The sequence below is a fragment of the Onychomys torridus genome, chromosome 7 (assembly GCF_903995425.1).
Source record: "Onychomys torridus chromosome 7, mOncTor1.1, whole genome shotgun sequence".
NCBI classification, from domain to species: domain Eukaryota; kingdom Metazoa; phylum Chordata; class Mammalia; order Rodentia; family Cricetidae; genus Onychomys; species Onychomys torridus.
The window spans coordinates 33,256,545-33,273,581 of NC_050449.1; the positions used below are offsets into that span (position 1 = coordinate 33,256,545).

At 38.7% G+C, this 17,037-nt stretch overlaps 1 protein-coding gene across 1 annotated transcript; it reads left to right on the forward strand.

Annotated features, from left to right (window-relative positions):
* Positions 1 to 15,712: 15,712 nt before the first annotated feature.
* On the forward strand, positions 15,713 to 16,648 carry LOC118587560 (olfactory receptor 8D1-like). Its single transcript, XM_036193591.1, has one exon. It carries the CDS (start codon positions 15,713 to 15,715, stop codon positions 16,646 to 16,648), a length of 936 nt encoding a protein of 311 aa, XP_036049484.1.
* Positions 16,649 to 17,037: the final 389 nt, after the last annotated feature.

Genomic DNA, 17,037 nt, shown 5'->3' on the forward strand with positions numbered 1-17,037 from the left:
TTGTTTAGGCAGGATCTCACTGTGTAGCCCACAATGGCTTTGAACTCAAGTCAAGGGACCTCTGCCTGTGAATACTGGAATTACAGCTCTAATGTACCATGCTTACTAACCAACACTGTGTGTGTGTGTGTGTGTGTGTGTGTGTGTGTGTGTGTGTGTGTGTGTTCGTGTGTGTGTGTGTGTGTGTGTTCGTGTGTGTGTGTGTTCGTGTGTGTGTGTGTGTGTGTGTGTGTGTGTTCGTGTGTGTGTGTGTGTGTGTGTGTGTGTGTGTGTGTGTGTGTGTGTGTGTGTGTGTCTTCTCCCATGTGGAGGCAGGATCTCTCTTGATGCTTTACTGCTGGGCTATATACTCCAGGCTAACTGTCCATGGACTTCCAGACAATTATACTCTCTCTTCTTTCCATTTCACCTCCATAGGAGTTGTAGAATTACAGGTGCATGCTGCCACATCCAGCTGTGGGACTTGAATTCAGGTCAACAAGCTTGGAAGCGTAGTACTTTTCCCCACTGAGCCATCACATTGGTAAGATAAAGTAAGTCTATAGAAACATTGCTTTAACACTTTAAGAGGAGTGAAAAGACACCCAGGACTGTCACACAACCATGCACCAATAAGAAACATTTTTCTGGCTGGCCAAACTCTAGCGTGGGAGTTAGTGGTGACTTGTGTTCTTGCATCATATGTTGAAAGTGACCACTTGTGGGCTTGGATGGGATAGAATCATGGGTCACCTTTCTGGTGTAGTGATGAGCCTTAAAAGGAATGTGCATGAGTTGAAAATAAATACGACTAGAGATGCTAAGAAGGGCGCAACTAAATTCGCATCTACATCTTTTTTCTTCTTCCCAAGGATGGACTTTCAGTCAAGTCAAAATCTATTCACATTAACAAAGCAGGAATGTGTTGAGGTTCTTAAAAGTACAAATGATCAGAATATGTTCCATATATTGGATTTTAATATGACATCCGTTTCTTAAATGAATGAATTCTTAAAGGGAAATTATCTCCATTTACTCTTTTGTTTTGCTTTTTTTAATATAATTTTATTTTTATTTTTAATTGACATAGAATTGTACCACTTCCCCTTGCCTCTCCTTCACCCAGCGCCTCCCAGCTCTCCCCTTCAAGCCACTCCCATGTCTTTCCTTTACTCTCAAGTTGATACTGTCTTTTTTCATTTAATAGAAAACAATTCTTTTCATGCAGTATATTCTGATCATGGTTTCCCCTCCCTCATCTCCTTCCAGAACTTCCCCCCACCCCACCCATTTAGCCCTATGCCTCCTTTCTCTCTCTCTTTAGAAAACTATCAGCCCCCCAAAAAAGCTACAGTACAAAGCAGACAAGAAAAATAAGAGAAGCCCATACATATACACACACACACACACACACACACACACACACACACACACATATATATGCAAACACACACACATACATACATATACATACAAACACAAACACATACATATACATGTAAACGCACACATACATATACATGCAAACACACACACATACATACGCATGCAAACACATATACACATACACACATATATATACATGCAAACACACATGCACATATATATATGGAAACACACACATACATACATATACATGCAAACACAAACACATACATATATATGTGAACACACACATATACATGCAAACACATACACATATGCACACACATATACACACATACATATGCATGTGCACACACTCACTCACACACACACACACACACACACACACACACAAGAACACAAAATCAAAAACCATAATAGATAAGCAAAAGACAAATATAGTAAAAAAAAAAAAAATCCCAAATTAAGCATCATGAGACAAAAATGCTTCCAAAAATACTGTAGAGTTCACTTTGTGTTGGCCATCTACTGTTAGGCATGGACCCTCCCTTAAGTATGGTTTGTGTGCCCAGTGAAACTTCACTGGGATAATTCATTTTCCCTTTGGGAGCATTTATCAACTATCGACAGATTATAGGTTAGGGATGGAGGGTCACATCTAGTTCCTTCCCCTGCCATATGGCTTCCACCAGTACAGACCCTGTGTTTTCTTTTGTGTGTATGTGTTCATTTTAAATTAATTTTTATACAATATATTTTGATCATGTTTTCCCTCCTTCCCCAACTCCTCCCAGAACCTTCAGGAAAGCTTCTGCAAGTCTTATCTGGAGCTGTGCACTGTCAACCATTTGAGAACTTCTTGATCATTTCCCTTTCTGGACACAGTGAAAGAATCTATGTATAGGGAGAACTAACATTTGCCAATTAGTCTGAGAGCAAGCCTCCTTATCTCCCAATTTACAAATGCTCTTTAAGCTAAAAATGGCATAGGAGACCAAACCTTCCTCCAAACCTCCAGCACAGCTCTGTGTTCTTGCTGTAGTATCCTGAGTACCACACTAGGAAGGTAAGTTACTCTGGCTGCCTATTGGCTGTTAAGATTCCTATTATCTTATACAAGATAATCTTAAGTAAGAGTTGGATATTACTATCTTTTGACTTGTTACCTGCTGCACTATTTTCTCTTCCTTTATTCATTTATGAGGGCCTATATAATTCTGAACACTGATTCCTTACATGTATATAAATTTCAATCATTCCCCAACAAATGCCTTGTCCTTTATATGTGTTGTATTTATTTTTATAGATTCTTGTATAGCTATATTTTGGTCATCTTCTTTAAAGAATATTCTTACTTGAGGTCACTGTGGTCCTCAGCATTTAATTTTTGTGTTGTAATCATTCATAATCATTATCAACAGGAAAGGTAACAGAGCTAACAGTATGAGTCAATGAGTTTGCAAAACTGTATTTACCTAAGAACTTAGCCAGACCATACATCCCAGGGTAGAAAGACAAGCTTGGCTCATGGGCCAAATTTAACTTAAAGAAAATTTTGTGTTTTATTCATGAGCAAATCTTTTTTAATATATTTTTTGCATATGGATATTTGTGTTTTAATTTTACACATAAGCCATGGGTTCCCCTGTCCTCCCCCCTCCTGCCCCCGCCCCCACCTTCCCTCCACCCCACTCCCTATTCCCATCTCCTCCAGGGCAAAGACTCCCCTGGGGATTCAGCTCAACTTGGTAGATTCAGTACAGGCAGGTCCAGTCCCCTCCTTCCAGGCTGAGCAAAGTGTCCCTGCATATGCCCCAGGTTCCAAACAGCCAGCTCATGCTCTAAGGACAGGTCTGGGTCCCACTGCCTGGATGCCTCCCAAACAGTTCAAGCTATTCAATTGTCTCACTCATCCAGAGGCCTGATCCAGTTGGGGGCTCCACAGCTTTTGGTTCATAATTCATGTGTTTCCATTAGTTTGGCTATTTGTCCCTGTGGTTTTTCTAATCTTGGTCTCAACAATTCACACTCTTACAATCCCTCCTCTTTCTTGACAATTGGACTCCTGGAGCTCCACCTGGGGCCTAGCTGAGGATCTCTGCATCCACTTCCATCAGTTATTGGATGAGAGTTCTAGCCTAACAGTTAGGGTGTTTGGCCATCTGATCACCAGATGTAGCTCTGTGCAGCAATGGATAAGCACATTGAACTTCTAGTGACGCAAATATTTCTTTATATCTTTCAAATGCTTTAAAAAAGAAAAATTTAAATTGAATTTGAATTTCAATGTTCATAAATAGAAATTTACCCAACACAGACACACACCTTCATTGCAATATCATTGGAAGCCATCATCTCTAAAGGCTGACAATTATTGACTACAACAGAGACCGTGAGATCTATACAACTTAATACACTCTCTAACTGGTTCTTTGGGGAACATTGTGAACTAATTCCTGACATACACCCTCTCTGACTTTTTCCTCTAACTATATGTAGTATATCCACAGAGGCAACCATTATGAATATTGTTTTCATCAACAGTCATTATTAAAAGAAGTTGCATCAAACAGAATGTACAAACAAATGAACGTCCTCTGATGAGGCTAGACCCTAATAAGACTTTCAAAGTGGAAAATGCTGTGTATTGAAAGTGCACTTAATATCCCTATATTACAACTATCTATATCTAGCTTGACATATCTTAAACATGCTCTAAAAATTCTCATTAATTTATACTTGAGGGAAAATCATCTAACACTAAGATTAGTTTATATTAAACCATTAAATATATCAAGGAAGTTATTGCATTCCATGTCCACATGAAGCAGAGAACACAGCATGAGTAACAGGCCAGCTATTTGCATTTGTGATCATGTGGCTGACTGGGTGCTGTGGCTAGCTGCTGTTGCCTAGCAACACAAAGAACATTGTGACATTATTAGCCCAGGATGATACAAAAACTCAATGTTTGAAATAAAATTTCTACTAAATGAACATTGCCTTTGAAGCATATGAATGACAGATCATCAGAGAGTCTTTCTTATGTGTGTGTTCATTTGACAGAAGGTTAATGGCATTTGTTGTCTATTATTTTTTCTGTTTTTTCATTATGAATGCAATCACAACAGACAAGCTTGCATTTTTATTCATACGGAGCGGGAATGATTTTATACTCTGACTCATAATACTTGAGAGGTGTCACTGCCCTGAAATCTCTCAACTATTTGTGGTTTTCATCTTCTAGGTGAATACACAGTGGTATCTCTTTGTAACAACAAATAATCTTGCCTCATGAATACTGATGCAGGGAACAGCTTGATGCTTTGCTAATCCTTGTACAGTTTTTATTTAAAACATATTTTGTTCATTTTTAATTGTCTTTTAGTGTTTATTGTATTAATTGCTTGCAATAAATGGCATGAGAACTTTATCAGTCACATTTGCTTTGTGTTTGTGTGTGCACATTCTATTTTTTCAGCCCATATCACACTTTGTCCTTTAAAGATGCTCTCTTTCAGTGATCAGAAGTGTTAAATATTAATAGATCATGCTTATCATTTCCCTTGTAATCTGCTTAATAAGTTTGCCTCCCTTCAAAACACAGTAAAATGCTCTCCTAATTTTTCTGTAATTGACTTCTAGTGTGGTATAGCATGAATCTTAAATGGTCTTATTAATAAATCATTCAGGAGCCAAGTATTAGGGTGAATGCTGAAAAATCAGAGAAACAGAACAAGCCACAGCCACCTCACCTTGCCAATTCCTCAGCTAATCTTGTTTCCTCAAACTGGAAGCCTCTGAGTCCTCATCCACATGTATCTCAGCTGAACTGCTACTAAAAGCCTAAGAGCTTAACCAGGCTCTAGTTTCTGGTTTCAACGCCTTATATACCTTTTTGCTTCCTGTCATTACTTCCTGGGCTTAAAGGCTTATGTCGTCATGCCTGGCTGTTTCCAGTGTGGCTTTGAACTCACAGAGATCCAGAGGGACCTCTGCTTGCAGAATGCTAGGATTAAAGGTGTGTGCTACCACTGCCTAAACCTATGTTTAATATAGTGGCTGTTCTGTTATCTGGCCCCCAGAGAAGTTTATTGGGGTGCACAACATATCAACCACAGTGTTGGTAGGTATGGTGTGGCATGGCATTTTGTGTGTGTGTGTGTGTGTGTGTGTGTGTGTGTGTGTGTGTGTGTTGTAAAAGAGAGAGAGAAATCCATCCAATCAGTTCCAAGTATTGGATGTCACTTCACACTATTAATATGGTGTAATTCACAGTTTATATATTTCCTTTAAATATTCTCAAGGATATTCTGGAATTTTCAGTGAAGAGGTTTTATTTATATATTGGTAAGATTTATTTTTAAGGGTCCTGTTTTCTAGGGAGCCTCCCTGGAGTTATGAGTAGCAGTCTAGTCATCTTTGTTTTATATCTAATATCCTCCTATGAGTGAGTACATACCATGTTTGTCTTTCTGAGTCTGGGTTACCTCATTCAGGATGATTTTTTCTAGATCCATCCATTTGCCTGCAAACCTCATAATGTCATTGTTTTCTCTGCTGAGTAGTACCCCATTGTGTATATGTACCACATTTTCTTTATCCATTCTTCAGTTGAAGGGCATCTAGGTTGTTTCCAGGTTCTGGCTATTACAAACAATGCTGATATGAACATAGCTAAGCAAATGCCCTTGTGGTATGATTGAGCATTCCTTGGGTATATGCCCAAGAGTGGTATAGCTGGGTCTTGGGTGAGATGGATTCCCAATTTTCTAAGGAAGTGCCATATTGAATTCCAAAGGGGCTGTACAAGCTTGAATTCCCACCAGCAGTGGAGGAGACTTCCCCTTGCTCCACATCCTCTCCAGCATAAGCTGTCTTCAGTGTCCCTAAGAAAGACACAGGGATTGCCCAATGACAGAGAAATGGATGAGATCTACATGAACAACCTGGACATGAGTGCGGGTAATGAAGGGCAAGGTTTGAGGGAAAGAAAGCTTAGGGGTGCAGGAGATCCCAGCTGGATCAAGAACAGAAAGGGAGAACAAGGAATAACAGACAATGATAAATGAAGACCACATGAGAACAGGAAGAAGCAAAGTGCTAGAAAGGTCCCCAGAAATCCACAATGATACCTCCACTGTAGACAACTGGCAATGGTCGAGAAAAAGCCTGAACTGACCTAGTCTGGTGATTGGATAGCCAAACACCCTAACTGTCATGCTAGAACTTTCATCCAATAACTGATGGAAGTAGATGCAGAGATCCTCAGCCAGGCCCAGGTGGAGCTCCAGGAGTCCAATTGTCAAGAAAGAGGAGGGATTGTAAGAGTGTGAATTGTTGAGACCAAGATTAGAAAAACCACAGGGACAAATAGCAAAACTAATGGAAACACATGAATTATGAACCAAAAGCTGTGGAGCCCCCAACTGGATCAGGCCCTCTGGATGAGTGAGACAACTGAATAGCTTGATCTGTTTGGGAGGCATCCAGGCAGTGGGACCCAGACCTGTCCTTAGAGCATGAGCTGGCTGTTTGGAACCTGGGGCATATGCAGGGACACTTTGCTCACCCTGGGAGGAGGGAACTGGACCTGCCTGCACTGAATCTACCAGGTTGAGCTGAATCCCCAGGGGAGTCTTTGCCCTAAAAGAGATGGGAATGGGGGGGGGGGAGGGGCTGGAGGGAGGCAGGGGCAGGGGCAGGAAGGGGGAGGACAGGGGAACCCATGGCTGGTATGTAAAATTAAAACACAAATATAATTTTTAAAGATCACAAAAAAAGATTTATTTCTAGATATTCTGTGGTTTTAATGCTGTCTGGTTTCTTTTCACATTGATGTGATGACATATTAAATCAAAACAATTTAATAGGGAAAAGACTTTCTGTATCGCAGTTCAAGGGACAATCCATCATTGTGGGAGTCAAGTCAGCAAGAGCACAAGGGAGCTGATCACATGGTCACAGCACATCCATCTTCAGAGACAGAGAGCAGCAAGGGAGTACATGCTTGTCCCAAGCTCACCTTCTCTGAATAAAGTCAGGCCCCTCACCCAGGAAAGGATAAGGTCACAAATAACATGGGTTTTATCATGTTAGTTGTTGTAACCAAAATAATCCCCTACAGGCATGTCCAAAGACCCATTTCTTAGAGTTTCTAGAGTCTGTCAAGTTGACAAGTTGACTAGTCTTCACAGATAGATGCCTTTGTATTGTATTTTACTTTATATCCTATACAATTTTGTTATATATTGAGTTTTAAACTTAACTCTTTGTCAATTCATTAATTAATTTAAATGCATTTGGGAGAAATGACCTTCAATGTTTCATGTGTATAACAATGATAACTGTAAAACAGAATAATATTTATGCTTTTTCTCCTTTACTTTTTTTTTTTTTTGTCCTTTTCGAGGTAGGGTTTCTCTGGATAGCCCTGGCTATCCTGGAACTCACCCTGACCTTGAACTCAGAGATCTGCCTGCCTCTGCCTCCTGAGTGCTGGGATTAAAGTCATGTGTCACCACTACCACCTAGTTCCTTTACTCTTCATCAGCTAGAAATTACTGATATAATACTGAATATGATTAGAAAAGTGTGTATGCTTGCTTTTTCTCTGGTACTCATAAAAATACCTTCAATGTTTCTATATAAAGCATATAGCCAGTAGCTGGCATTTCATATTCTTCATTTAGTTGAGGAAATCCACCCTTTAGTCAGTGGGAGGTTATGAATGGGGAAATGGTTTGGTTACTACTTGGCCTGGGTCTGTTAACACTCATACTAACATTTGTCTTTTTAGTCTATTAATATCAGTGCCTTTGATCATTTTCAAATATTAAATTGAACTGTCAGCACCAAGATATGTCTTATATCATAATGACACACAGTTTCTTCTGAGTACTGCTGGATTGAGTCGATGATATTTTGTTAAAGTTTTTGCTTTTAAATGCATGAAACATATCAACTCACAATGGTTGTTTTGGCAATGCCTTTGTCTGTTTCTGGGACTGGTTGTGTCATTCACATAAACTCAACTGATTTTCTCTCTTTAAACAGTTAGCTTGATATTTGTCATTGTTGCTTCTTTTAAAAATTAAAAGAGTATATAAAGCCATTTAGAGTAAGATATTATTTTAAGTGTCACCTACATTTTCAGTTTATGAGACTGTGGTTATAAATTCACCAGTTATCACTAGGTCTGTTTTGCAAAGAGTGTCATTATAGGAAATGACAATGGTCAGTCCCAAAAAACACCAAAGGTGGAAGACAGTTTGGACAAACCAGAGGAAAGCCCGACTTTCTTAAATTCACAGCTTACTTACTGGAAGCTTAGCACTTCCTGGAATCTTTTAAATTTCTCCTCATTTTCACCAGGTTACACAGGACAGAGTGCTCATAGTCTGGTAGATATGGTAGACATATTCTCCAGTCTCCTCTGCTCTGCTACATGATGTCAAATATGTCTCATTGTAAGTCTGTGTGTGTGTGTGTGTGTGTGTGTGTGTGTGTGTGTGTGTGTGTGTGTGTGAAGCACCACAGATAGCTTGTGTATGTGGGGAAGAAGAAAAGGCTGTATTTAAATATTTGTGCTTTGTAGTGATAAATCTGAGGAAACATATGTCAGACATTCAGAAACAAAAGTACACCTTGTGTTCCTGCATCAACATTATTTAAAAGGGTCGCATTTCTGCCAAATTTATTCATAAATTCATCATCAATTAAACTCCTAGCAGACATTTTAGAGAATTCATTATCAAAAACTAAAACCCATTTTTGAAAGTGCAAAAGGTCAAGAAGAGGGAAAAGTACTGAAGAGTTGGGCAAATGGCTCATCAGGAAAAGTATTTGCCTCACAAGCATAAGGACCAGAGTTGGAAATGCTCAAAATCAACTGATAAAATCTGTGTGGACCTGATGGCCAGCTTGTAAAAGCAACTTTCTGGAAATGGAGGTAGGAATTCCCAGAGTAGGCTGATGAGCTACACTAGCAAGCTCCAAGTTCAGCCAGAGATTCTGCCTCAGCGTGAAAGGTGGATAGATTTGGAAGAAGACACTGAACTTCAACCACAGGCCTCTATCACATGACACACACATGTATGTGCACCAGTAAACACATGTACATGCAGCCATCTGCTAAACCACATACATGTCCACACACCATACATGTACACAGGCAGATGAGCTGAATGGTAGGCATTAAGCAATTCAAAGCATATAAAGTTACAGTTAACAAGGCAATGCCATAGCAGAATCAAGATAAACAAAAATAGGTCCACATAGTCATGTCAATTTGCACTACAAAGGTTATAATCAAGGCCGTCTAATGACAAAATTCATGCAGGAGCAGGAGTGAATCTCAAATTATGTTGAACAAAGAGACCAAGGAAAAGTTACATACGAAAATTAAAATTCTTGAGAAAATGTTTTGAACCCCTTGGTTTTTTGAGACAGGGTTTCCCTGTGTAGCTTTGCGCCTTTCCTGAAACTCACTTGGTAGTCCAGGCTGGCCTCAAACTCACAGAGATCCACCTGGCTCTGCCTCCCGAGTGCTGGGATTAAAGGTGTGCACCACCACCACCTGGCCAGAATATATATTTTTAATCATAGAAAGGAAGTAGATAACTTGCTCTTTTTCACCACATAGTCCAAAGTACCAAATAAATTGAAAATAAAGTAGGAAACTCCCCAAACTTGTAAATAGTAAAATGGGACTTATATTTTTAAAAAAATAATACTAAGGACAAATGCTTAATTTTGGTTTTGAAAATGATATTGATCATCCAAATGGTTTTAAGAAGTTTTATATTTATGTTGGAGGTAATGATTATACTCAAAATACTTGCCATACTTGAAAGAAATTGTCTACGTGTAACTAAGTACTATATATAATGAATATACCTCATAAAACATTGACAAAAGCTTGATATTGATTATTGAATCATTATTAATATCCCCAACACTCAAGTGGGAAAGTCTCTCTTTTATACACCTCAGAGATTAAGAAGATGGCTGCTTCTATATTGCTAGCAGGTAAGAATTTGATAATTATTTTCCCATTAGGGCCCAACTACTGGCATGACAAGCCCCTAAGGAGAACAATGGTTCACAGTCATCTCCTTAGGTACAAATAGATCTGAATGGAATTCCCACTTAATAATAGATTAAGAGGGATCTCTCTTCTTGCTCTGCTTAGTCGAGACTTCTTTTGCTTCAACCAAATCCATGAAATCTCATGTCAACTTAACTCCCCTATATTTTTCAGGATCTGGAAGACATTGGACTCAGTATTTGATGATCAAATTATCTGGTATTTATGTGTTTGAATGTACACATTTCATAAAATTAAAATCATATACAACCAGCTACACTTGTTGATAATACTCAGGTGAGTCACACAGTTCTACATGGTTTTGATAAGAAATGTAACTTTGGAAGCTGGTTAAATGCTCTTAGTATCTATGCTGATAGAACTGTTGTTTATGTCTGTTGGAGAAGGAGGGACCATATGCTTGATGACAGAGAGCACAAAGTATAGTACATACAAGGCACTGCTCCCATATACCCTGTATCTCTCCTGATCCCAAACTTTCTGCTTTCTGCCACATTAAAAGCACATTTGTGTTAATATTTATTGTTAGTAGTAAAGTTTACAGAGCACTCTCGGGTGCATTACAACACACAGTGTAGTGCTTTGTCAGTTCAGAAATTCCTTCAACAGACAGACACTGACATTAACGGAATGATCCTACCTTTCCAGAGAAGAACTTAGTTAATCTGTAAACTAATGTGACTGTTCCTAACTCTTAGCACACTTAATAAACTGTGATAGTTAAGGTCTGAAAGGGCACTCTTCTTACTTACAATGAAGAATTTGGAGTTCTTTTTTAAAATTTTATTTATTTTTATTTTATGTACATTTATGTGTTTGCCATAGGTGTTGAGTCCCCTGGAATTGGAGTTACAGACAGTTTTGAGCTGCCAGTTACAAACAGTTGTGGGTGCTGGGAAGTGAACCCAGGTCCTCTGGAAGAGCAGTCGGTGCTCTCAACCACTGAGCACTGAGCCCTCTTCTCTCCAGCCCAGAATTTGGAGTTCTTAAAGATAATCTTAAGAAACAGCAAGTCATTCTTGTCATTATCTAAGACTCCTTTACGTAATTTTTCTATCTGAACCTTTCTCCCTTGAATATAATTCTCATATCAAATCATAGATGTTTTAAGCAAAACTATTAAAGCATTTTGAGCCTTGAACATTACCCTTATGCTCATATTTCCCTCTTCAAACATTTGTCTTCCTCAGGATTACATTATCAGTGTTCCAAATATATTGAAAAATGCAATGATCTTTGTATCTAATACCTTGTCAGGGAAAAAAGTCTAAATCATGTTTGTCAGTGGTACAGTCCACAAGAAAGTATATTTTTAATATTTACAGAATTGGTAAATTGGGGATGTTGTCTTCATTCAAACTTACTGTTTAAACTGGTAAGAAAAAATATAAAAATGCAAAAGTGATCAAGTCAATGAAATCAAAGACAAAGGAGAGAAAGAAAATGTAAGGCCATTATGTGTGTTACTGGTTCTGTTATTTGGATATTATGAGAAGGAGTCAGGACGTGTGTCAAAGCCAATACATAGAGACTCTGAATGAAGGGGGAGAGAGAACAAGCCAGTACAGAACATCCTCTTCCACTGTGCTGCATGCTTTTTCTAGAGACTGCCAGTTCTTTAAAACAGATGCCCAAACTGCTCCTTTAGACAGACAGCAATGGAGAATAAGTCAAGATGGAAAATATGTAAAATGGATAGAAGAAAAGACTGAAGAGGTTTAAAGTATCCTACTGTCCAGCAGAATTCCTGGAATTCCAGTAAAAAGCATTGCCAAAACGTTATTGATAATTTAGTATCTACCTGCCACTGCTGTAATGTCTCCAACCACTCTCTAAGCACCAAATTTCTTCTGATGACTCAGAAAACCACATAACAGGCAGATATCTCCTTTGAATTCCAAACTCATATTCAGTTTCCTATTCAACATATCCACCGGTCCAGCATCAAGGGGAGTATGTTCAAAGCAGAAAAACTAGCTCACTAACGCTGCCCTCCAAAGGCATCTTTTATGCATTTATATCCTGAATTGCACAAATGTTGGACTTCCTGGGCTCTCACAAACCATAGATACCATCCATTTCAAATGGATCTCACTCCTTTTTCTAGATTACCATCTCTGCATTACCAGGCTGCCCAAGCCACATCTTTCTACATGACAATACCTCTATGTGAGTCCCTAGATGTACTCTGTGACCCTTATGATGGTTCTTGACAGAAAAGCAGAGCCTAAAAGATTCTTGAGAAAATGTTACAGGAAGTGAAATGCACTGCCACTGCAAACTTCTCCACAGTGCTCATCACAACTTGAGTAAGATTTAGCACTTTTGTTTGTTTGCTTTTGTTTTACCAAGACCAGCTTCTGGTGCTCAACCCCACTCTGCCATTCTCTCCTTTTTTCTCTCTCTCAAATGTACCAGGAATGGCCTCTGGAAACATTTGAGTTTGATGTACTCTCCAAAGCAATTGTATCATGATAATCCCATGGTTGCCTCCTTCACTTCATTTAGAACTCTATTCAACTTCAAGACACACTGTAAAGCTACAGTAATTGATAGTGTCTTAGAGTTGACAAGTAACCAGAAATAAAACTACTTTATATGAGCCTTTGATTCTTCACGTTTGCCAAAGCAGTCCAGAGAAGGATAAAGAATATTTTCAGTAAATAGGGGTATAATAACTAATATGTGTTTAATATAAGTGAATACCATCTCTAATCCTATGACAATTAATTTGAGATGAGTCAGAAACCCAAATGTAACTATGAAACTATGATGCTTACAGAAGAATATATAGGGAGATACTTTATGGTTCACTAACATTCTAAGCTTTCTTAGAACAAAGAAAGTGATAAATTTAAAAGAAAGAAACGATAAATCACTTGTTATCAATATTAGACTTCTTTGCACTAAATATTTTAATTAAGAAAATTAATGAAGGGCGGGAGTGGGATTTGGTATAATGCTGACCAGTTAGTTTGCTAATTCTAAAGTCTTTGATTCATGCAATTAAATACATCATTGTTTTTAAATGGTTTGTCAGCTTTAAGACTTTGTTATCTCAAAATTAAAAATATGCTTTCTTATTTACTGAAAAAAAAAAAAGAACTCGATTCAAACCTCTCTTCCTGTAGAGTCTTTCTTTGCTAACCTTCTTAGCTGCCCCCCAAATGCTTTATTTTTATTAAGATGGTTTTCACTTCTCCATTCTAAGTTTTCTTTTTCTTGGTGTATTGATTTCCTTTACCAGAGGGCATGCTTTTTGACAGCAGGGCATGCCTCATATAATATTCCAACTTTGGAAGGTAGAAGCCTCTCAAGAGTCTTGCATGAACAAATGAACGGACCATTACAAAAGCCACAAATGGTTGGGATTACTCTTCCCTGTGAGTAAAGAAACTGAATTTTATCCAAGGAAGTAACACCTTCAGCATCAAAGGGCAGAGGTGATCACAAAGAGGGGAAGCAGCCATGCCTGAAAGCAAATCCATTCCATTTGACTTTAATCTTGAGTCCATTACCAACAGCATGATCAAAATATGCTAATACACGAAAGTATAGAATAGAGTTTATTAAACAGATCAAGGTAGACTTGTTATGTGTATGGAGAAGTTAAAACAACAAAAATTTCAGGAAATCACTCCTGGATGCTGAAATGTTTTAAGTTGCTTGATGAAAGGTAAACTATTGCCTGGTGATAGGATAGATATGAGAACAGGAATACTTCTGAAATTAGAAAAGGGGAAACCTATAAAACTTCAGCCAACTTTCTTTGTCAGAGATCAGTATTTTAGAGTTGATAAAGAATGATAAAGAGCAAGGTTGTTCACCTAATTGCTTAGTGTTATTTCTCATAGCCCTTTATCACTACAGTACTCCACTGGCCCAGACCTAGTCTTAGTAATTCAGTTATATTCTATCCCATCCTTTGTAACCAGAGATCTGTTTTTACTTATGTATTTCAAAGAAGAAATGCTTCATTCATATAACATTCCAAAACTGAAGATGTTTGCATGCTCAGATCACCATTGCTCTGTAACAAGTTCCTATTGTAGGACACTGGGGACTTCTTGCCACAGGTTAATTTCAGTATATAAATGTGTCCATGTGTCTTTTCTAGTACTGTTTTTTTTCTACCTTAAGATAGTTTAAGGATAAATACAATCTTAGTTAAACAAACAAGAGGCAAAAATGTTTTTAGTATTTAGTAAAGTGTCCAATAGGCTAGCATAATGCTGTCAGAGGTCACAATAAAAACAATATTAGAGGAAATTGTTGAGAAGTTAGAATAATGAGCACAATGCAGAAGTTACCATCCAGTCTGTGCTCAGACTCAAAGGGAAACTGTTGTAGGGTAGGTATATTGTTTTTTAAATAAAACAGGCAAAGACATAAGACCTGACCTTAATGTTCACTAGATTTGAGAAATCTCATATAAATACACATAAAGTGGGGAAAATAATGTTACTTTCAAGCAAAACTAACTCTCTAGTTTCTCACCTGCGAAGCTCTCATGTGTTGTTCTGCAGTCTTTTTCACATCCTAAGTGTCATAAGCATGCCCTTAGCACTCTGCCTGGTACAGGAGCACCTATTGTGTTGTTTTCTTTCTCACTTTCCTTCAGCACCAGACAACAGCTCCCTTCTATCCACTGTCTCCAAATGGACTTCATTCTCACATCTCTGACTCCGGAGTAGCAGCAAGAAAAATCTAATTCAAGACCAGGAATGCAGGATGCATGTAGAAAGCTTAGAAGGAAACAAAGTCTTTGTGGTTAGAGTCAGGGACTGGATGGGCTAAGGAGAGGAGGAGCTCAAGTGGCATCAGTTAGGGAAGTTCAAGGCCCAAGACATCAGAAACAGCAGCCGGTACAGACCCAATTCACCCACTGGAAGAACATGTCTGAGCAGGTGCTCCTGGAAGGTGCGTGAATAACAGAGTTATTCTTCTTTTACAGGAAAAGCTAGAGCTTTGTTTGGAGAGACAGCATGGGTTTCACACTTAAATGTCACATGCGTTTCACTTCTCAATGCATGTAACAAAAATGAAGCCAAATGAAGTATAATCTTGATGGTAGACAATACTCAAAGAACTACTACTAGTTTGTTGAGTTTAGATTCATAACATTAAGGTTCTGTTGAAAAATATGTCATTTGTCAAACTGCAAACTATTAAACCCTACCAGTTGGTAATGTTTGCCTCTCTCCATTGAACCACTCAACTTTTCACAGCTGGAAAAGAATGAGCCCAGGAAATCACTCTGCCCTATTTGTCCTTGAGGGGTTAACAGACCAGCCAGAGCTCCAGATCCCACTCTTTTCCCTGTTTCTATTGATCTATGTGGTCTCCATGGTGGGAAATTTGGGTTTAGTCTTTTTAATCAGGATTAGCTCTCAGCTTCACACACCCATGTATTATTTTCTCAGTAACTTGTCCTTCATAGATCTCTGCTACTCCTCTGTTATAATCCCAAAGATGTTGGTGAATTTTATATCAGAGAAGAATTCCACATCCTTTCCTGAATGCATGACCCAGCTGTTTCTGTTCTCTTTCTTTGGTATCGATGACTCCTACATGCTGACAGTCATGGCATATGATCGCTATGTTGCCATTTGCAACCCCTTGCTCTACAATGTCATCATGTCTCACACAGTCTGTGTGCTACTATCCACTGCTGTATATGCCATGGGGGCCTTTGGGGCCACGGTCCATACCAGCTACATATCCAGCCGTTCCTTCTGTGGAACTAATATCATTCACCATTACTTCTGTGACATCCTCCCTCTTCTGAATATAGCTTGCTCAAGAGACTATACCAAGGAGTTTTGGGTGATGATACTGGTTGGATTTAATGTATTTGCAAGTGTGTTTGCCATCATCATCTCGTATGCCTTCATCCTTGCCAGCATCCTGAGAATACGTTCAGCGGATGGTAGATACAAAGCCTTTAGTACCTGCAGTTCCCATCTTGTAGCTGTTGGAGTCTTCTATGGCTCCATCATATTCATGTACTTTAAACCATCTACAGGTGACACAACCCAGGGGAAAGTGGCTTCTGTCTTTTACACCACAGTGATTCCCATGCTTAACCCCCTTATATACAGCCTTAGGAACAAAGATGTCAAAGAAGCCATAAGGAAACTTGTGAATGGTGGGATATTCTCTCAGTCTGTGTAGAAAACATCACCTTTACGGTAGCAATTTAAACATTCACTTTGTCTTTTAAATTGTCTTGCATGTAAGAATACTATTTCAAGTTGAAGAGTCATCTTAAAATAAAGTATTTGTGGTTTATTATTGATGAACCGCCATCCCCATTTTAGTATCACTGCTCTCAACACAGTTCTTTTTACTCTCCTTGGTCTCTCTAGCCTACTTTCTGTGGCAAGCCACAAGAATACGTTATAAAGAGTCCAGCTGTGCATTAGAGATATATCTTGACCAGGCCAAGAGTCATTAAGGTGGGAATCCATCTAGCATGGACTATTTGGTGTTACACAGATTAATATTCAGCTGTGACTTGTTATGAATTTCTTGTGCTCACAATTCCTATATAATGTGTGTGT